General features: G+C 48.6%; 1 protein-coding gene across 3 annotated transcripts; it reads left to right on the forward strand.

The window, feature by feature from the left end:
- The first annotated feature begins 523 nt into the window (after nt 1-523).
- On the forward strand, nt 524-16,356 carry CIMIP4 (ciliary microtubule inner protein 4). Of its 3 annotated transcripts, none has more exons than XM_060306759.1 (6): nt 524-597; nt 993-1,052; nt 5,510-5,961; nt 7,809-7,953; nt 15,895-16,005; nt 16,201-16,356. In XM_060306759.1, exons 2-6 carry the CDS (start codon nt 1,031-1,033, stop codon nt 16,290-16,292), a joined length of 822 nt encoding a protein of 273 aa, XP_060162742.1. In that variant the 5' UTR covers nt 524-597; nt 993-1,030; the 3' UTR covers nt 16,293-16,356. The 3 variants fall into 3 exon arrangements, with proteins under 3 accessions (XP_060162742.1, XP_030711943.2, XP_060162743.1); XM_030856083.2 differs by lacking the exon at nt 524-597 and adding an exon at nt 669-763; XM_060306760.1 differs by lacking the exons at nt 524-597; nt 15,895-16,005 and adding an exon at nt 669-763.
- The last annotated feature ends 5,703 nt before the right edge of the window (nt 16,357-22,059 follow it).

A 22,059-nucleotide genomic window follows, 5' to 3' on the forward strand; every position in this document is an offset into this window, starting at 1 on the left:
AGAGCCCTTGCTCTGCAACAAGAGAAGCCACTGCAATGAGAAGCCCACACACTGCAACGAAGAGTAGCCCCCGCTTGCCGCAACTAGAGAAAGCCCTTGTGCAGCAACAAAGACCCAACGCAGCCAAAAATAAAATAGATAAATAAATTTATAAAAATAAATAAATAAATAAATAAATAAAACGAAGGGACTGGATTAGCTAATCTCAAAGATCCCTTCCAGCTCTGACTTGCTGCTTCTATGCTTTCCTTATCCAATTATACAATAAACTGTCTTATCCTAGTTGAATTACAAAATTCACAGAAGCCTTTAAAAAAACACATGCAATAAAATAAGAGAATATGAATAAGAAAAAGATGACCTAGGAAAAAGGAACCCAAACTTGAGAGCTGCAGGGGCTTCTGAAGATGCCAGAGCTGGCACTCTAGTTTGACCCAAAGGCCTGTTCTTTGGAGGAAAGGCTGAGATCATCCCAGAGTCCGTTCCTGCTCTTGGCTCTCCTCCACCTTGGCCAAGCTGGTTCCTTTCCTTGAATGACCAGCTGGTAAAAGAACGGGCAAAATCCTATTTGCAGAGAGGCAAACAGTCACCAGGACGGTGGGCTTGGGGCAATGCCCCTCCCAGCAAGGGGTCTGCTGGGGGCTCCTAGGGGAGTGTTGGGTGGTACAGATGGGGAAGAAAATATTATAGAAGAAAAGGATTGCAAAGGAAGAAGGGGAGTCCCAGGCCCTCAGTCTGTTTGAGAAGGGCCTTTGAGGCACAGGTGATGGGGGTGACCAGGGCTTTCCACAGACAGCACAGCCTGCAAGGGTCGAGGAAGCAGGCCCAGTGCCAGGGGTGGTGGGTGGATGGGGCGGGGGCTCCTGGGTACCTGAGAGCACTGGAGGCAGCACGGAGGGACCTCTGGTCAGGGGCTGGGCAGACGGTCACAGGCCGTCCTGTTCAGCCCTCTCTGTCATCTGAGATGACCGTGTGTATTTCTTTGTCTGCAGAGCTAAACTTGGAATTACCTGTCGCAGAGCAAGAGCTGATGGAGCTGGACCACAAAGCAGGTAGGACGGGGGACCAGGGACATGCTGAATGCACATGCAGGACTTCCGGAGGGACCCCCTGGGGGCAGCAGAGACCAGCCCCCTCCCCCTCTCCCTCAGTCTTGCTTTGGCCTCCAGACCCACCATGTGGCCCTAACTTCCTCAGGGCTTCCGTTCGAAGGCAGAAGGAAAAGAGAGGGCACGAGTATTGCTGAGCCTCTCCCATCTGCCAGGCCTGGGGGTTATGACCCCACTGCAGTGTCCCCTCTTGTAACCGAACACAAGTTCATGTGCCTGAGGCACAGGGAGGCCATACAAACCGCAACATCGGAGTTTGGAGCAGAGAAAGTTTTATTGCAGGGCCAAGCGAGGAGAATGGGTGGCTCGTGTTCAAAACCCCCAAATTCATTGATGGTTTTCAGGGAGAAGTTTTTATAGGCAAAATTTAGGGTGAGGGCTGCAGGGTGTGTGGCTTCCTTCTGATTGGCTGGTGGTGAGGTAGCAGGGTGGTGCTCCAGGAGTCTGTGCTTGGCCTGAACTTACCATCCTCCACCTGCGTTGGCACCTTAGTTCCTGAGAAGAACTGGAAGATATTGTTATGTACATCGCTCGAGGAGGAACTAGGACCCTGCTTTAATCACTGCACTATTGCTCTTTTCTTTTTTTTTGCTGCACCACGTGGCTTGTGAGATCTTATTTCCCGGACCAGGGATTGAACCCGTGCAAGGGTGCAGAGTCCTAACCACTGGACCTCCAGGGAATTCCCTGCACTATTGTTTCTTGATGGTTCCTCCTTTGTTTCCGCATTCCTTCCTCTCCCTGAGTAGCAGCTGTTTGAATCTGCCCTTAGGAACTCAGGGAAGGTCTAGGGAAGCTGAAGCCTTTAACTTGCAAATAAGAAAGGGGGAACCCAGAAAGGCTTTTGTGCCCAGGAGGGCCCTACAGGGTCCTGCTGGCTTCACTCTCAAGGCTCAGGGGCAAAGCAGCAACCCTTTGTGCACCAGAAAGGCAGGATATGGGAGAACACAGCAGGGGCCTGGTCTCTGTGAGTGGAAGGTCCATGTAGGTCCTGAGTGAGCCAAAAGCAGGGAGTGGTGTGGCCCAAGGAGGGGAGAAAAGCGTGTCCCAGGCCTGGGGAATAGTGCGGGCAAAGGTCTGGAAGTTAGAGTGGGCTGGTGATTTGGTGAAGCTGAATGAAATTCAATATGGCTTGAAGGCTGGAGAAGGGAGGTGGGCAAGGAGGCTGGGCTGGGGTCCTGGGACCGATCCCAAGGGCAGGGCCTCTGCCCTGAGGATGAGGGGAAGGGTTTCCATGTAGGAATGACTGGGTCAGGTCAGCTCTGAGAAAGGTCCCCACGGGTGAGGGGCTGGCGGGTGGGATGTGGAGAGAGGCGCATTCAGGAACGCTGGGGCAAGGCTCCTGCTGGAAGCTCTCTCCAAAGCCCCGAATGACCTGGAGGCCTAGTTAAACACTCAGACCCCAGCCTCTCCCAAGAAGATTCTGCTGCAGCAGCTCTAGGAGGGGCCCAGGAATCTGTATTTCTAATGAGTGCCTGCCGGGGATTCTGATAAATGACGCAGCTTGGAGAACTCTGATGACTGATCGCTTGATCCTCACAACAGCAAGTAAAGTAGGATGAACTCTGCCCATTGTACAGGGGAAGGGAGTGGAGGAAGCGTGGGACTGCACTGAGATTCTTGGATGCCAGCTACAGACAGACATTCATTCATTCATTCCACAAACATTTAAGCCCAAGAGGACGGGGGCTGACCCAGTTAGCTCACTGTTGGGGCCCCAGTGCCTAGCACAGCACTGACACACAGTAGGTGCTCACCTGATGGCTGAATTGGTGAAGGTATTGGCTCTCTGAGCCAGGGGACACGAGACACGGTCCTGGCCATTAGAGCGCTCCTAAGCCCAAAGGGCAGGTGGAGGGTGAGCAGACAATTTACATTCGCTGTGTTTAGAGGCGGGCAGGAGCACAGCCTGGGAGAAATGGGAGCACGGATCCTGGAGTCCTGAGCCCTGAGACCTACGGGCTCAGGAGCCCAGGCTTGCGCTGGGCTTCAGTCTCCCCACGAGCACAGGGAGGGGCCGTGGTTGACCAGGCTGGTGGTGAGTGCTCTTAATGCTCTCTGCCTCCATTCTTTTGAGAAGGGTCACTGTCCCCATCCTGGAAGCCTTAGTTGTCCCCAGAAGCGCCCCCTTTGCTCGGCTATCTGCTTGTGGGGGCAGAACCCAGGATGGGAGGGAGGGTAGGCAGTCTGGTCTCTGGGGAACAGGTTTTTCCTCTTTTGTGTCGATGACAAAAGGTCAAGAAGAGGATCCTCCGACTTCAGCTCCGTGGGGTGAGGATGGTGGGGAGGAGAAGGGCAAGGAGGAAGCGGGCAGGCCTGGACCTCAGCTTTCTCTGTCTCTACTGCCCTGGGGAAGGGTCTGCAGCCCCCACGGGTGGGCAAGGGGGGCTTGAAATAAAAACCTCTGTGGCTGGCAAAACCTGCCATTTCCAGCGACTTTCTCTGAAAAAGAAACCTGGACATCCACCGGCAGGGCAGTCGCTAAAGCCTGCACGGTTTGAAAGGAAAGTTAGGTGTGTGTTTGTGGCCAAGAAGAGATCCCCAAGGCACAGTGTTAAATTTTTAAACAGCAAGTTACAAAGCAATACATGGAATCTGATCGCATTTGGAAACCAAAGTGAAGCCAAACTATGCATCTTTCAAAAGCGCTGGGACCCACCTAGAACGTCTGGGAGGGAAGCTCTTCAAAGAAGCTTACAGCTATAACCTGGGATTGAGGATTGTGGGCATGGCTGGAAGTGGGGAGAGGGTGGGGACTGACTCGTTTTCTATATTTTGCCCAGTAAGAAAGAGTTTACATATTACTTGGGTATTATAATGTGTAAAACATTATTCAAAATGTGTATTTTAAGTCTCCATCCAGTGGGTTGTAAGATGCACTGTTACGTACCTGTCACTAAGAAAGAAAACATCGCTGGTTAGACCAGGGCCCATTGGTTGTCAGACACAGCCTGATGTCAGCGATGCTAACATGAGAAGGAAGGACATTTTAGAACTGATGGGGTGCAGGGTGACCCTGGGTCTGACACCCCTGCAGCCATCTATTCATTCACTCGCTCACTGATGGGTGTCACCAGCATCTCTGGTACACAGGGCTCTGGGGGGTGCTGAGGGAGGCCCAGGACTGACTCACCTGTGGACCTGCCTCAGTGACTCCCCTTCCGCATGGAGGAGAGAAATGAGAGGGTTTGTAGCTCACAAGGATGGAGAAGGGGAAAATCCAGACAGACTTGTAGAGCGTGCTGGGGACAGAGTTGTGGAGCTGAGAGGAGGCGATGGCCCTGGCAACTTGGGGTGGGTGTCAGGGAGGACTTCCTGGTGGGGCTGCATTGGAAGGAAGCAGTAGGATTTTTTTTTTTTTTTTTTTTTTGCGGTACGCGGGCCTCTCACTGCTGTGGCCTCTCGCGCTGCGGAGCACAGGCTCCGGACACGCAGGCTCAGCGGCCATGGCTCACAGGCCCAGCCGCTCCGCGGCATGTGGGATCTTCCCGGACCGGGGCATGGACCCGTGTTCCCTGCATCGGCAGGCGGACTCTCAACCACTGCGCCACCAGGGAAGCCCAAGCAGTAGGATTTTGACTTAGGGAAAAAGAGGGGCTGGCCTTCCGGGCAGCGAACTAGCCTGAGCAGACGCTGGGAGGTTGGACATCGCAGGGTGTGGTGGGGCAGAAGTGGCGGTCTGTTTGGCTGGAGCCAGGGATGGGGGAAGAGAATGAGGAGAAGACCTGTAAGCTGGGAACGGGAGATCCTCGGAACTGGGAGTCAGGGCAGGAGTGGGGTGGGGGGAGGGGAGGGGAGCGGTTGAGGTGGGAGAGCCCGGAAGCACACCCTCCATTAGCTGGAGAACAGAGGAGGGAAGTGGGGCTGGGGAGCAGCTCTAAACGGGGAGCAAAGGCTGGCTCAATCCAGCTCTAGTACTTTTCCAGCCGTGTGACTTGGCCACGCTGAGGGATGCCCTCTGCCAGCTTCCACAGCTGCTGGTTTTCCTAACTGGATTGCTGGGGGGGTTCAAGGTGGGGAAGGGGACTACCCAAATGGAGCCAGGTTCACTAAAGCACAGAGAGGCCACAGCCCTTGCTGAAGGTCACACAGCTAGCCTCAAGGCTGGTCAGGCTTGGGCTGCAGTCCCTATTGTCAGAAACAATGAGGGCTGCCCTGTCCAGCGGGAGGCTTGGCGGGCTGAACTACCCTCCCCCTTGGTCTCTCTCCTGATTTCTCACCCATGCTTCTGGCTCCCATGACTTCTTTCCGTACCTGTCTTTTTTCCTGCTCTGGATCTCTGCGGCTCCGTGTCTGTCTGTTCCCCCCACCCCCACCCCCATCACCGACTTCCTTCCTGCCCTCCACTCTTTACATCTGTCTGTCTCCTCTCCTTCCTTCCTTCTCTCTTCCCTTTTTAGGTACAACCACTTTGACCAGGGCCCATCTGAACAACAGCAAGGAAGGCCAGCAGGACACGGACCCCCGGAGAACTGCCCGTAGCCCACTGGATACCTCCAAGTTCAAGTACCAGCTCCCAGTCTCCCCACAGCCATCCATGTACCAAGGACACAGCCCCCGGGGCAGCTCCCTCGGGCAGGCCTCCCTGGAGGAGATCCGGCCTCCATCCCTGAAGGCTGTCAGCCAGGACTCTCCCCAGAGGGACTCACAGCCGGGGTCCCTGAAGAAGGAGAGCTACAGACCCTCCTCGAGGGAGAGGAGGGCCTCCTTCCGAGAGGGGGCTCAGCCGTGCCAGGGGCTGGAGGAAGTCCCCAACTTGGGGGCACAGGGCCAGAGTAGCAGCAGTATTCCCAACAACATTCGTCACAAGTTTGGGAGCAACGTGGTGGACCAGCTGATCTCCGAAGAGCAGGTGTCAGAATGGGCACAGGAGGCTAAGGGCGGCAGGAGGGTCATGCATGGAGACTGACAATGAGGACCCCTAAGGAAGCTGCTCTTGAGTACAGAGTCCCTGTAATAACATCATCAGAAAGTAGTGTTTACTGAGCACTTGCTCTGTGCCAGATCCCGTGCACTGTTTAGTCGTCACATCTCACCGTTCAATCTTCCCAGTGAGGGAGGTACTAAAATTATCCTCATTTTATGGATTAGAAGCCCAAGGCTTAACAGGCGTAAGTAAATTAACCAAACTTAAGGAGGATCCAAACTGGCTAGCAGATTCTGGAGCCTTGGCCCATAATGACTCTGCAGTTAGAAGTCTTGTGTTTGAAATAGATGCTTTTAGCTCAAGTCTCCTAAAGGGGACAGGATTGATTGGAAAGCAGAAGACTTGGGTTTGAATCCTGGCTCTGCCCCAGAATACTGAAAGACTTTGGATAAGTTACTTCTCCTCTCTGAGCTCTAGTCTCTACATCTGTAAAGTGAGGCAGTTAGACTAGATCAGGCTGGCAAATACACAGCATGCATTCCATAACTCTCCTAGCCCGCATTCATGGCAGACATCACTAATCGATTCTGGCACTTTTTCCTACTTGGTACATCATTCTAGGAACTCAATGCTGATCCACTGAAAGTTGAGATGAAACTTATCTGCCATTTCTGGTCAATTGGTCACCTGCTCTGGCATTTTGAGTCGTATTTTAAAAGCCACTGTCTCAACCCTCATGGTGACTACATTGAGCAGCAGGCCAGGCAGGAGTCATTGCTTCCTTTTTTAACAGATGGTAAATCTGAGACTCAGAGAGGTGATACGATCTGCCCAGGGTCACACAGAGCAAGCAGGAGAGCCAGGGTCACAAAGGCTATGGGCGGGGCCCCTTTTCATTTTGTCATCTTAAGGTGGGGGTACACCCCCGCCTCACAACCTGCTAGTCTGGGAGGTCACAATCCTAAACTCCCTGCCCCACTTGGAGGATCTTGTCCCAACTTGAGGTTGGCTGTATGGTCACTATCTCTCACTGCACCTCCTGGCTTTGGGAAGGTGCCCTTTCTCTCTTTGGCCATCGTGGTCCTGGGCTTAAATCAAGAGATCTGTTTTGTTTTTTTTTTAATCCAGCTGTGACCCACATCACAAGTGTCATCAGGCCGGCAAATATCAGAACTGGAAGCTACTGCAAAGGCCACCCAGTTCTGCCCCCACCCTCATTTTATGAGTAGGGGAACTGAGGCCCAGAGGGGAGCAAAGACTTGCCCAAACCAGCAGCTGGTAGACAGCAGAGTTGGGACCCAAACCCAGGTTTAATGGCTCTTAGGCCTGAGCTCAACCACTCCGGGCCTTAGTTTCCCTATTGGTACAAGGAAGGAGCTGCCCCTGGTGAAATATTAGGAGCCACCTAGAGTTGACTTGTGTGACGCTTCCATTGTAGTAGGCAAGCCAGGGCTTCGGTCACCGGCTATGTGATGGGCAAGTCCCCGCCCTGAGGCACAGTTTCCTTATTTATAAAATGTAGGAATAATATCATCTTATAAAGATGTCCCCTGGTGATGTTCTACAGTACGTACCCAATGTAGGGAGAAGCGTTCATGATCGTTCTCATGCTTGATGCCCGAGGCCCATGTGGGAGGTGGGGTGGTGTGGGAGTGTGGAGGGACTTCAGCTATGAAGGGTGCAGGTAGGGAGTAGGTTGAAGGCTGCAGGCTAAGGGTGGGGTGAGGGTGGTGGAGGCAGGGTCAGAGGCAGGAGAAGTTAGAGGGGAGATAGGGGACTTGACGCTGCTTCTCTACCCCTTGTCTCTCCTCCCTCCCTCCCTCCCTACTCAGGCTCAAAGGGCCATTGGTGAAGCCTTGAAGGGCCAGAAAAGGGCAAGCTCACGGCCCAGCAGGATCCAGAGTCCCACTGAAATCACCTCCGTCTTTTCAGGCTACTATGATCTGGGCTACAACATGCGGTCAAACTTGTTTCAAGGTCAGGCTGAAGGGCAAGGGTGGGGGCTGTGAACGCCCATAGTCCCCAAGGCACTGGGCAAGGGAGGACTTGGACCCCCAAAGGAATCTAAGACCCCAGGATACATCTCCAGGGACACTCATTTCACGGCCACCAAGGGCCTCCTCTGTGCCAGGCTCTACGCCGAGTGCTGGGAATGTCCAGTCCCCTGGCGAGTCTGTCCTCACTATACAGTTGGCAGTCAGCCCTTACTCTCCCTGTACCTCTGGTGTCTTAGTCTGCCAAGAGGAGGCCGGGGCACCCCTGGTCTGGCCACCTTTGGTTACAGTGACAGTACCAGGCTTCCTGTGTTCAAAGGTCAGCTCAGCCGATGGGTGTGGCCTCGGGCAGGATCCTTAACCTCAGCCAATCTTCCTGGTACAACGGGGCTAATAACATGGCAGGATTCTGTGCAGGCGCTTGGCCTGCAGCCCCCAGTGAGCCCTCTTTTTTTAATTTTGTGTCTGAGCCTTGAGGCCTGGAATCAAACCTGTGCGCCCTGCAATGGAATTCCGCTGGATCGCCAGGGAATTCCCACAGTGAGTGATTAGTAGCTGACAGGCCAGCACTTTTCTTTCTCAGATCCCACTCGTGGCACCTCTGGGCCAAAGTGTGGGTCGGAGGCCCGGACATCTGCAGTGTGTCCTCTGGGTCCCCCTCGGTCCTGTTTGTCAGGGGATTGCTCCTAGCTCCATATCACAGGCAGATGGGAAACAATTTGCCCAGAGTAGTAGGAGGTGGATGTGAAACTCAAATCCAGGTTTTTCTTCTGCCTCCAAAGTCCCAGAGTCTTTTCCCGGCACTGGGTCACCTCCGGAGCTAGGACCCCGTTCCCAAGCGTTTAACCGATTGCTCGGATGCCGGTCCTTGGTCAGCAAGTGGTGGCTTCTCTCCAGCCCCACGTTCTAGTTTGACCTCATTGCAAAAGGTCAAGTCTTCCTGGCCCCCTTCTTTCCTCCATCCTTACTCCATGCCTTCTCCAGTGTCCCCAGGGCCTGGTAAACCTCCTACCTGGCTCAGAGCCCCATCACCCGAGGAACCAGACAGCCACTGGAAGCCTTTCTGGGTTTTCCTTTGAGCTTGAAGAAGGGGTGGTGCTTGGGGAGAGGAGAGAGAATACAGCTCACATTGTCCTGTTCTGGGCCTCAGGAATCGGCCTTTCCACTTGTCTTTAACAATGATCACTCAGTAGTTCTTACGTAGGCCTTTATATGGTGATGTTTACATACATTTAAAAGAATGATATAAAAAGCGTCTGTGTACCCCTCACCCAGCCTGAGAAACACAATTGTGTCAAGGGGGCAAACCCTGGGAACCAGTGCAAACCAGCTTGCTCCAGCTTCTAAGAGTCGATTGTTAAATTTTACTGAACTGTTGGCATCATGAGCGATCTTAAAATTGGCCGTGGTCGTGCAATTGACCTTTGAACAACGGGGGAGTCAGGGGTGCCTACACCACCCCACAGTCAGAAATCCAAGTACTGCTATCTCTGACTCAAAAACAAAAGAACTGATAAATGATTCACCCAAGGCCAGGAAGCTGAGATAGTTTGGATAGAATCAGGACTCAAACCCTAGTTCTTTTGATCCCATGTACTGTGACTTCCTACCAAACACAAACTTTCCCCATGCCTAGTTAATTTTTAAAGATCTATAAAAGGAACATACAGGTACTATATTTATTGAAAAAAAAATACACACATAGGTGGACCCGAGCAGTTCAAACCCATGTTGTTCAAGGGTCAACTGCATTGACACTCCACAAATTGGCAAGCGCTACAAATTAGGGCGTTGCTCTCTGCACCCAACTGTCAGTGTGCCTCACCCATGTGTCCCCCTCCGTTTCCACCCGCCCAGATCTTGGCATTTGCTGCTCCAGGTTGGGGAGGTACAGCAGTGGCTAGACAAGGGAGAAGAAATCAGAGAGGAAACGGGCTAGGTGGGGAAGGCCACGGGAAGGTCTTAAGCAGAGAAGGGCATTGTTTGACTTAGATTAAAGGATCACTACTGTTGCTATGCTGAGAAGAAAAGTAAGGGAGCTGGGCAGAAACAGGGAAACCAGTGAGGAGGTGACTGCAAAAATCCAGGTGGGGTTAATGATGGAGGCTTGGTCTCGAGAGCAGGGCTGGTGCATTGCACGACTCTAGTGGATACTATTGTGCAGTATGGCGGCACAGGGAGATAATGGTGAAGGTGACCTGATGCAGGAGGACCTGGATGCAGGAGTGACCTGGCTATGTGTGGAAGGCAGAGCAAACAGAATGTGCTAATCAATGGATTTGGGGTGTGTGAGAGAGGAATTAAGGTTGATGTCAAGGTTTTTCTTTTGTTTTTCATAAATTAAATTATTTAATTTTTTGGCTGCGTTGGGTCTTTGTTGCTGCGCACGGGCTTTCTCTAGTTGCGGCGAGCGGGGGCTACTCTTTGTTGTGGTGCGTGGGCTTCTCGTTGTGGAGCATAAGCTCTAGGCACGCGGGCTTCAGTAGTTGCCGCACGTGGGCTCAGTAGTTGTGGCTCGTGGGCTCTAGAGCACAGGCTCAGTAGTTTTGGTGCACAGCTTAGTTGCTCCGCGGCATGTGGGATCTTCCCAAACCAGGGCTCGAACCCGTGTCCCCTGCATTGGTGGGCGAATTCTTAACCACTGTGCCACCAGGGAAGCCCAGATGTCAAGCTTTTTGACCTGAACAACTGAAAAGATGGAATTATTATTTACTGAGATAGAGAAGATTCCAGGAGGAGTGGGTTGAAGAAATCCTATGCCATGCTGAGTCATAAAGATAATCTTTTACATCGTCTTCTAAAATATTTAGCTTTGCTTTTCACATTTAAGTCTTTAATCCATCTGGAGTTGATTTCTCTTTTCAGTGTGAAGCAGAGATTCATTGTTAATCCCTCCTTTATGTGGATTAGCAATTGTCTCAGTACCTTCTATTGAATAATCTCATCTTTCCCCCCACCCCAGTGACCTGCAGTGGTACCGCTGGTATCCATCAAGTTTCCCTGTGTGCATGGATCAGTTTCCAGGCTCTCTATTCTGCCCACTGGTTTAATATTACACTTTTAATTATCAAGGTATTATAAGTAGTCTGATATCTGGTTGGGCTGTCCCCACTCCCCACCACTCCATCACCAGCAGCAGGAGCAGCTAATGTCTTAGCTATTCTAGGTTCTTTGCTCTTCCATATAAATTCTAGAATCAGCTTGTCAATTTCCATGAAAAACCCTGTTGGTATTTTGATTGGAAGAACATTGAACCTGCAGCTCAATTTAGGGACAGTTGTCAGCTTTTTGATAATGAATTTTCCAATCCATGAGTATGGTCTACAACTCCGTTAATTTCAATCTTCCTTTAATATCCGTCAATAACATTTTGTCATTTTTTTAATAAAGATTACGCAGCTTTTTGTTAGACTTGTTTTGAAGAATCTCTTATTTATCTATTTTTTTGCTGCTTATTGCAAATAGTATCTTTTTTTTTAACATCTTTATTGGGGTATAATTGCTTTACAATGGTGTGTTAGTTTCTGCTTTATAACAAAGTGAATCAGTTATACATATACATATGTTCCCATATCTCTTCCCTCTTGCGTCTCCCTCCCTCCCACCCTCCCTATCCCACCCCTCCAGGTGGTCACAAAGCACCGAGCTGATCTCCCTGTGCTATGCGGCTGCTTCCCACTAGCTATCGATTTTATGTTTGGTAGTGGATATATGTCCATGCCACTCTCTCACTTTGTCGCAGCTTACCCTTCCCCCTAGTAACTTTTTAAAAATCACATTTTCTAACTTTGCTGCTTGTATACATGGAGGCAATTTTAAGTTTTGTTCTTTAATCTTAACTCCAGAAGCCTGACTCAGCTCACCTATTAATTCCGATAATTTGTTTGTAGATTCTTTGGAACTATTTTTAAATAATAATAATGGCTACATTTATGGGTCGCATGTAACATTCACCAAGCCCTGCTCTAAGTACTTCATGTACATTTTAATTCTCACAAGAATCTTATACAGAGAATGCTATAGTGCTGTAATTCCCCCCCCGCCTTTTTTTTAAAGAAAGAAAAAATGAGGCATGGAAATGTTAAGTAACTTGCTTAAGGGCACACAGCTAGGGATAGTCAGGGTTGGGATTGGGATTTGAACTCTGGCAGTCTGGGGCCAGAGTTCACATTATTACCAGGAGGCATTTTTTTAAAAAAATAAGTTTATTTATTTTGGTGTGCGTTGGGTCTTTGTTGCTGAGCACAGGCTTTCTCTAGTTGCGGCGAGCAGGGGCTACTCTTCGTTGCGGTGCGCGGGCTTCTCATTGTGGTGGCTTCTCTTGTTGCAGAGCACGGGCTGTAGGCGGGTGGCTTCAGTAGTTGTGGCTCGTGGGCTCTAGAGCCCAAGCTCAGTAGTTGTGGCGCACGGGCTTAGTTACTCCGTGGCATGTGGGATCTTTCCGGACCAGGGATCGAACCCGTGTCCCCTGCATTGGCAGGCGGATTCTTAACCACTGCCCCACCAGGGAAGCCCACCAGGAGGCTTTTCCCCACCTTTTTTTTTTTTCTCTGTGGTACGCGGGCCTCTCACTGTTGTGGCCTCTCCCGTTGCGGAGCACAGGCTCCGGACGCGCAGGCTCACCGGCCATGGCTTACGGGCCCAGCCGCTCCGCGGCATGTGGGATCTTCCCGGACCGGGGCACGAACCCGTGTCCCCTGCATCGGCAGGCGGACTCTCAACCACTGTGCCACCAGGGAAGCCCTGCTTTTATTTCTTATAGTGCTTTTGCTTTACAGTCTATTTTGTCCCATATTAGTATAGTATGACCAGATTCTTTGATTTGTATTATTCTGGTATTAATCTTTTTCTGTATTTCCATGTTTATCCTCTTTGTGTCCTTTTGCTTTAAATATGCTTTAACGAATATATATCTGGAAAATATTTTCTGTGGCCTGAGCCTCTGTTTTTTAATCAGTTGGCCTACTCCATTTATATTTATTTTAATTACCGATATATTCGGATTTATTTTTATGATCTTATTTTGTATCTTCCATTTGTCCTAATTTTTCTAGGCTGCTTTCTTTCTCCTTCCCTTGTTTTGGATCTGAGTGAGCTTCCCTTTTTCCCCAATCCAATTTTTGTCCTTACTTTTCCTATTCTCTCAGTGGTTATCTTTGCCTTTTTTTTTATGGCCACGCCATGTGGTTTGCAGGATCTTAGTTCCCCGACCATGGAAGCGTGGAGTCCTAACCACCGGACTGCCAGGAAATTCCCTATCTTTGACATTGTTACATGCATAGTTAGCAAATTCTAAAGTTAATCAAGGTATTCCAGCTTTTCTGAACAATATAAGGATGCTGGACAGCTTCACATTTATTCTCTCCACCCCCCCAACAGCTAACATGTTATTATTTTACAGGGTTTTTTTTACTATACATAAGCAGAGTAGTTTAAACTGTGGACTCTGGAGCCGCAGGTCCGGGGTTGCGTCCTCCATCTTTCACTTACCAGCTGTGTCACTTTAGACAAGTGATTTAGCCTTTCTGTGCTTCAGTGACTTCAACAGCAAGATGGGGGTAATAATCACCCCCATCTTCATAGGGTTGATTCAGTGAGTAAGTTCTGTAAAGTTTTGAATGAAAACTGTGCTTAGCATATGTTAAATCTTCACTTATCTCTCACAGTCATTATTTTGCCCATATATTCAACATTGGTACTGTTATCGTAATGGATATGTATTTAGATTTATTCAAGGTTTCCACTTTCTTTGCCTACTACTCCTTCTTTTATCTCAGATTTTCCTTCTGGGATTATTTTTTTCTTTCTGACGTATGTTGTTTAGAAGATATTTGGGGTGAGATTCTGTTGTTGGTAAATTTTAAGCTCAGAAAAGTTTTATTTCATCCTATTCTTGGAAGACAGTTATTGTAAACAGTTCTAGATTGTTGATTTCTCTTTGTAAAGCGCTTTGATGATGTCAATTAATTTCCTTCTGGCTTTGATGGTTAATCAAACTCGTTATCCTTTGTAACTAATCTGTCTTTTCTCTATGGCTACTTCTAAGATTTCTTTGCTCTGGTGTTCTAAATTTTACTTGGTTGTACCTAGGTAAGGAATTATTTTCACCTACACTCACTGGGGAATTGTTATTCTTGAATCTAAGGATTCATATATTTCATCAATTCTGGAAAAATTCCAGCCACTAGCTTTCCACATATTGTCCCTCCCCGTTTTCTCCACTCTCTCCTTCAGAACTACAATTAGACATATGTTAGGCCTTCTCATTTAATCTTCATTTAACAGCTTTTTCATATTTTCCACATCATTATTTCCCCCACTCTGTGCTGCATTCTAGCTAATTTCTTTAGATATATCTACCAGTTTACCATTTTTTCTCAGCTGTATATAATCAGCTCTTTTACCTGTTTGTTGAATTTGTTTTTAAACATTATGATGTCAATTTTCAAACTTAGAGAGAATAGTTTAATAAGTACATGGTGCACTTATCATACAGCTTCAGCAATTATCAATACAAGACTAACCTTGTTTCATCTTTTTTCCCACCCACTCACCCATTCATTCCCACCCCAGTTTATTTATATATTATTTATTTATTTATTTGTATTTTATTTTATTTATTTATTTTTGTCTGCGTTGGGTCTTCTTTGCTGCGTGCGGGCTTTCTCTAGTTGCGGCGAGCAGGGGCTACTCTTGGTTACCATGCACAGGCTTCTCATTGCGGTGGCTTCTCTCGTTGCGGAGCACGGGCTCTAGGCACACGGGCTTCAGTAGTTGTGGCACGTGAGCTCAGTAGTTGTGGCACATGGGCTTAGTTGCTCTGCAGCATGTGGGATCCTCCCGGACCAGAGCTCAAATCCGTGTCCCCTGCATTGACAGGTGGATTCTTAACCACTGCACCACCAGGGAAGCCCCACCCCAGTTTATTTTGAAGCAAATCTCAGGCCTCTTACCATCCGTTGCCTTTCAACTATTATGTTTAATTTCTGAAATTCCATTTGCTTCTTTTACTAATCTGTCTGTTCTTTCTGGATAGTTTCTTATTCTTTTCTCATATATATATTTATTTATTTAAAATTAATTTTTATTGGAGTATAGTTGCTTTACAATGTTGTGTTAACTTTTTTTAAATTGGAGTATAGTTGCTTTACAATGTTGTGTTAGTTTATTTTATATTTTTTATTGGAGTATAGTTGCTTTACAATGTTGTGTTAATTTTTTTTAATTGGAGTATAGTTGCTTTACAATGTTGTGTTAGTTTATTTTATATTTTTTATTGGAGTATAGTTGCTTTACAATGTTGTGTTAATTTTTTTTAATTGGAGTATAGTTGCTTTACAATGTTGTGTTAGTTTATTTTATATTTTTTATTGGAGTATAGTTGCTTTACAATGTTGTGTTAGTTTCTTATTCTTTGCTTATACTTTTATTCTCTTTTTCACAACTTCACACATTAAATGGTACTTATTTTATATTCTGTAATGGATCATTCAAATCCTTGTTATTTTTTGGAATTTGGTCCTCTGATGATTTTTCTGACTTTTGATCATGGTAACTTCTTTTCTTGCGTGTGTGTGTTTTAACTTTACACACAGACATAAACATTTTCTGAAAATACAAGTATCAGTTGCCACGTGCCAGCTGCTCCAATGAACGTAATCTTCCCAGTCTTGCGAGAACATTTTATTCCTTTGAATAGATTAAGAGACCAAGCTCTGAGACGTTAAAATCTTGTCTGAGGCCACACTGTTCATAAATGATGGAGCTGGTATTTGAGCCTAGGCCGGCCTCCCTCTGCCTAACTCTCCCCACACCCCGCCCTTCCACAATCCACCATCCACAGGGGAAACTGACATAGGAACCCTGGAGTACCTGAACTCTGTTGACTTGGGGCTTCTGGGGATTTCTTCATGGGGTTCCACAGGGGCCCCACAGGAGATGAAGAGCCTCATGAAGGCCTCCTACACCCCTGAGGTGATTGAGAAATCAGTGAGGGACTTACAGCACTGGCATGGCAGGAAGACGGATGATCTGGGTAGGTGGGGAGCTGGGGGCGTGGGAGGTGGGCACTCCCTGGGCAGGATGTGTTGGCCCCAAGGTCCAGAGAGAGACCACAGCAGCAGCTAGAACTCTGGGGTGGGTTCAGAAGACATATGGGTTACCACTGGGGCCTGGACACTTCAGAGGTCCTCTGGGTGATTTGTGCTGGTTCCTTCCCTGCTCTCTGCAGGACGGTGGCACCGGAAAAATGCGGTGAACATGAACTTGCAGAAAGCACTGGATGAGAAAGAAAAGAGCAAAAGCAAGAACTTGAAGTTGTAGTACAACCCAGAAGAGGCGCCCTCCACTCAAAGAAAGTGCTAATAAAGAGAGACACACATCTGAACCTTCGCCGTTGCTTGGCGCCGCTCTTCAGGTTGGGGGAAGGGGCGATGTGCAGTGCTGGACAGACCTACTGAGGAAGGACAGACGCTCTAAGGACCCAAACTACCCCCAGCCCTTCCTCCTGGGGACACACACACACACACCTTTCCCCCATAATTCCAGGAAAGGATGTGAGAGCTGAGTAGAACTTTGCTCAAGCCCAGGGTGCCTTGCCCTGTGTGGAGGGCTCCTATAGTGGACACTGCTGGATCTTAACCCTGCATGACCTCCCTAGCAGAACCCCAATTATTTCCAGACATCTATTTCTTCCCCAAGACCCAATGGACTTCAGAAGAACTAGCCACGCCCTCTCCAATCCAGGAGTAGTTTTGATTGGTCTCAGGGAATTCTAACCCTTCCCCCTACACACAAAGTGATTGGTTCAGAAAGGGACATATGACGCAGCTTGGACCAGTAAGATGCAAGGAAAGGTGTGCGCATAGGAAGCGTTCTGGGAAACTCTTTTCTGTACTGGGAAAGCTTGGGAGCCTTCCCTGTTCCTGTTGTAGTGAGTGAAGAACCATGCAGTGCAGACTGCTCCTGGCAGATACCCTGTGACTGGAGGAACTGCAGACACTGCAGCACAATCTGGGTCCCCCATGACCTCACTGAACTGCTCCACCCTCCTGGCCAGAAGTGCCCACCCCCCCCCCCCACTCTGGACTTCTTATAATGTGCACCTGGACATCTTCCTACTGTTTAAGACAAACTCACCTTGAACCGATAAGGGCCCTTGGTAACAACAGGGGAGGGACCTGGGAATTGGGGCCCCAAGGAAGAATCCCCCAGAGAAGGGGTTCCGGGTTAGGCAGTCACGCCTACCATCTCATCCTGAAGCTTATCACCTGGTGGGTCTCCAAGCCACAGCACGCTCCATCCCCAGGTCCCTGACTTGCACTCTCAGAACATGCTCTGCTTGTGGGTTACTTACCATTTGCTGTGTTCCAAACCAGCCGAAAACGTAGTAGCTCAAAATGACCATAATCATTTACCTACTTATGACTGTGCAGTTTGAGCAGGGCTCCGTGGGTATGGCTCAGTTCTGCTCCACGTGGCATCTGCTGTGAAGGTGGCTGCTCTTCTCACATGCCTGGTGCCTCAGCTTGGGGCTGGTTGGACATCACTTTCTCTTCGTCGGGTGTCGCCTCTCCTCTGTGGCCAGCTTGGACTTCTTCCTGGCATGCTGACTGCGTTCTGAGAAGGAGCTTCTCAAGGAGACAAGACTCAATGTGTAAGACCTTATCATGTCTTAACACTGGTTTGTTAAGTTCCCTGTGGTCAAAGAGACATATGGTCAAACCAGGCTCATGGTGGGAGGCGGCTGCAAAGAGTATTCCTATCAGCAGGAGTGGTTCACTGGGGACTCACCACACTAACAGTCTACCACAGGGACCATCATTCTCTGGAAAAATCAAAAGCACATCTCTGCTAGAAAAAAGGGGGACTGCCCCTCCTCCCACAAAAGTGAATGACTTCTTTAAGGTAGGATTGGAGCAGAATGCAGTACAGGGAGATGAATTTGGCTTCATTTAATATTTATTGAGTACCTGACTGTAAAGCATTGAGTTCAGCTCCACTTCTTTTAAAAAAAAATTTATTTATATTTATTTATTTTTGGCTGCGTTGGGTTTTTGTAGCTGCGCGTGGGCTTTCTCTAGTTGCTGCTAGTGGGGGAGCTGCTCTGCTGCGGTGCGTGGGCTTCTCATTGTGGTGGCTTCTCTTCTTGCGGAGCACGGGCTCTAGGCACGTGGGCTTCAGTAGTTGTGGCACATGGGCTCAGTAGTTGTGGCTCGCAAGCTCTAGAGCGCAGGTTCGGTAGCTGTGACGCACGGGCTTAGTTGCTCCGTGGCATGTGAGATCTTCCCGGATCAGGGATTGAACCTGTGTCCCCTGTGTTGGTAGGTGGATTCCTAATCACTGTGCCACCAGGGGAGTCCCTCAGCTCCACTTCTTAATATTGAGTACCTGATTTCTGCAAGACACTGTTCTTGTGCTAGAAAAACCAGACTTAGGGCTTCCCTGGTGGCTCAGTGGTTGAGAATCTGCCTGCTAATGCAGGGAACATGGGTTCCAGCCCTGGTCTGGGAAGATCCCACATGCCACAGAGCAACTAGGCCCGTGAGCCACAACTACTGAGACTGTGCATCTGGAGCTTGTGCTCTGCAACAAGAGAGGCCGCGATAGTGAGAGGCCCGCGCACCGCGATGCAGAGTGGCCCCCGCTTGCCACAACTAGAGAAAGCCCTCGCACAGAAACGAAGACCCAACACAGCCAAAAATAAATAATAAATAAATAAGTTAAAAAAAAACAGACTTCATCTTTATTTATTTTAAAAATATTTATTTATTTATTTGGTTCCATTGGGTGTTAGTTGCGGCAGGCGGGCTCCTTAGTTGTGGCACACAGGCTCCCTAGTTGTGATATGCAAACTCTTAGTTGCAGCATGCATGTGGGATCTAGTTCCCTGACCAGGGATCAATGCCAGATGCATATGATTATGTGCCAAACGCTTTATATGCACAGCCTTATTTCATCCTTATACCAGTCCTCACAGCTATTATCATCCTCTTCATGAAGATGAGGAAACTGGGGCTTGGAGAGGCCAAGGAAATTGCCCTGGGTTTTACCAACAGGAAGCTGGGATGGAAAGTCCAGGAATTTCTGACCAAAGTCATTTTCTGATCTACCAGGAAATCATACTGTCATGTCAACAACAGGTACTGAGTGCCACAAACACTTGGCCCTATTAACCACCGTGGGGGACGGTGGTATGAATTCAATACAGTCCTTGTCCTTAAGGACTTCACGGTCTGCAGAGAACTGATGTGGAAGGAGCTGACCTCGAAGCTCATCCACCCATCCGACGAACATGTACTGTGCATCTGCCCTCTGTCCAGCCCTGACCAATGAACCAGGAGTTCAGAGATGGTTAAGACATGGCACCTGTCCTCAAGGAGTCCAGTGGGGAGACAGATGAGTCATTAGATGCTCAGAAGTTTTACACATGCAGTGAGAAGTTCGTACGTGGCCAGTGGAAGCACAGAGGTGATCCTGAGATGGGAGGGAGGGCTGGGAGTCATAGAAGACCTCATAGAGGAGGAAGCTCTGGAGATGAATCTTGGGACATGAGTAGGTACATTCAAGTGGCCTGGAAGAGGTACAGCATTCCAGACAGGAGGCGCTGTGTGAGCACAAACCCAGCATGGCAGAGCTGCAAGAGGCTTATTAAGCCTGGAGGGTAGGGCTCCAAGGTGGGGCACAGAGGTCAGGTGGGAAAGGTTCACAGAAAGAGAAACTATACCTGGATGGGGCTGTGTTTTGGATGTTTTGGATGTGGGACCCAGCCCTCCCTCCAGGAACTGAGAACTGGATGGAACACAGAGTTAATAATGACAGAAGAAACCACGCAGCCGAGTTGAAAAGATGCTCAATATCCCCAATAATCAGAGAGATCATTATGCAAATTAAAACAATAAATTCATCGGGTTGACAAACATTAAAATGCAAGTGTAGGTGAGGAGAGAAATGAGAACTCTCATACACTCCATGAATCATGGAGTACAGAACAGCAAGGAAGGAAGAATTTAGCGACGCTGAAATTAAAGTTTACAAGCTAGCGATTCCACTGCTGCGTAGCCTAGAGAAACTCTGAAACACGCACACGAGGAACCTCACACAAAGATAGTCATTACAGCGTTCTTTGCAATAGCAAAACAATGCACACATCTGTTAGGAGAAGAATGGACAAGGGGGGTAATTTATGAGTGGAAAGGGCCAAACCACATCTACATACACCAGCATGGAAGGATCTCCCAATATATCATAGTGGGTGGAAATGGCAGTCTGCAGAATGAGCCCTACGGTATGAAACATGCCATTTAGGTAACCTTCAAAAAGCATACACCCAACCTCTCCATCACTCATCAGAGTATGGAAGGTGGGTTGGGAGGACACTGCAGAAATTCAAGTTCACATTATATTTAGTTTAGCTCTTTTCAGACACAGCTTTGCTTCCTATAACTGCACGAGAGAGCTGGCAAAATGCCCTCCAAGAGAACTCAGATGCTAGAAAGAGGGACCGAGTAACACAATGCGGGGGAGCTGATTTTAAGTTAAACGAGCAATTTCAATTTGGACAAAATGAACAAATGTGGCACGTTTTATGACTTTGCCTCAGTTAAAGATTTTCCCTCTGGACATTAAGAGAAGCACTTTTTAATTAAACGTTGAATATTTTGGAGAGAGAGAAGCTGTAATCTTGACAAAATAAATAAAACATGCACAGATTTTAAAACTGAAATAAGACCTTTATTTCACTGGTGCTGTTTCCAGCAGCATTCCTTTTTCTTTGTGTTCTTGAGGTCACTGGATGGTAGAATTCACGGTAATTCTTACGTTTCAAGGAGGTAAAGGGACCAGGTTTTAAGTAGCATTAACACATATAGTGGAAAAGTTATTCATCCTTCAGTTCATGCAGGGCCTCATTTACTCATAGTGATTCAGATCTGTCTTCATATTTTCTTTTCTTTCTCTTTTTTTTTTTTTTGCTGCGTTGGGTCTTCGTTGCTGCACACGGGCTTTCTCTAGTTGCCGTGAGCGGGGGTTACTCTTTGTTGCAGTGCGCGGGTTTTCTCATTGTGGTGGCTTCTCTTGTTGCGGAGCACAGGCTCTAGATACGTGGGCTTCAGTAGTTGTGGCACATGAGCTCAGTAGTTGTGGCACACGGGCTTAGTTGCTCCACGGCATGTGAGATCTTCCCGGACCAGGGCTCGAACCCATGTCCCCTGCATTGGCAGGCGGATTCTTAACCATGGCACCACTAGGGAAGTCCCGGAAGTTACTTTTATAGGTTCCTCCCTCAGGTGGTACTTGGATATCATAGAAAATGTGAAGACGGATCTGGAACTTCCCTGGTGGTGCAGTGGTTAAGAATTTGCCTGCCAATGCAGGGGACATGGGTTCGAGCCCTGGTCCGGGAAGATCCCACATGCTGTGGAGCAACAAAGCCTGTGCGCCACAACTACTGAGCCTGTGCTCTAGAGCCCGCGAGCCACAACTACTGGGCCCACGCACCAAAACTACTGAAGCTTGCGTGCCTTAGAGCCTGTGCGCCGCAACTATTGAGCCCACATACTGCAACTACTGAAGCCCACACGCTCTAGGTCCTGTGTGCTGCAACTACTGAGCCCACACACTGCAATTACCGCAGCCCTTGTGCTCCAGGGCCTACACACTGCAACTACTTAAGCCTGCGTGCCTAGAGCCTGTGCTCCACAACAAGCCACCACAATGAGAAGCCCATGCACCACAACAAAGATTAGCCCCCGCTCGCCACAACTAGAGAAAAGTCTGTGCTCAACAAAGACCCAACGCAGCCAAAAAAGAAAGGAAAAGAAAAAAAAGCAACTTCTACTGTTCTCAGGTGACCTGCTTTACCTGGCAGTTTCCTGGTCCAGCTTGCCCCCTGGTGGCAGTGTCTCTAAATTGCAGGCAAAGTAGTTAGGCTTTAGAGATCCAGGACGTACATGCTAAAGAGGGGGCCCAGAGACCATTTAGTTACATCTTTCCAACCATACCTTTGCTGCTCCCCACTCATATCTCCATTTTACAGATGAGGAAACTAAAGCCCAATTGAGTGAATTTATGTTTAATTTGGAAGTGAACA

Source organism: Globicephala melas, chromosome 10 (assembly GCF_963455315.2).
Source record: "Globicephala melas chromosome 10, mGloMel1.2, whole genome shotgun sequence".
Taxonomy (NCBI): domain Eukaryota; kingdom Metazoa; phylum Chordata; class Mammalia; order Artiodactyla; family Delphinidae; genus Globicephala; species Globicephala melas.

Coding starts and splice junctions, on each gene's coding strand:
- CIMIP4 (XM_060306759.1), top strand. CDS start 1,031: ATGGAGCTGGACCACAAAGCAG. Junction 5,962..7,808: donor AGCTGATCTCCGAAGAGCAG/GTGTCAGAATGG, acceptor CTCCCTACTCAG/GCTCAAAGGGCCATTGGTGA. Junction 7,954..15,894: donor GCGGTCAAACTTGTTTCAAG/GTCAGGCTGAAG, acceptor GGGGTTCCACAG/GGGCCCCACAGGAGATGAAG.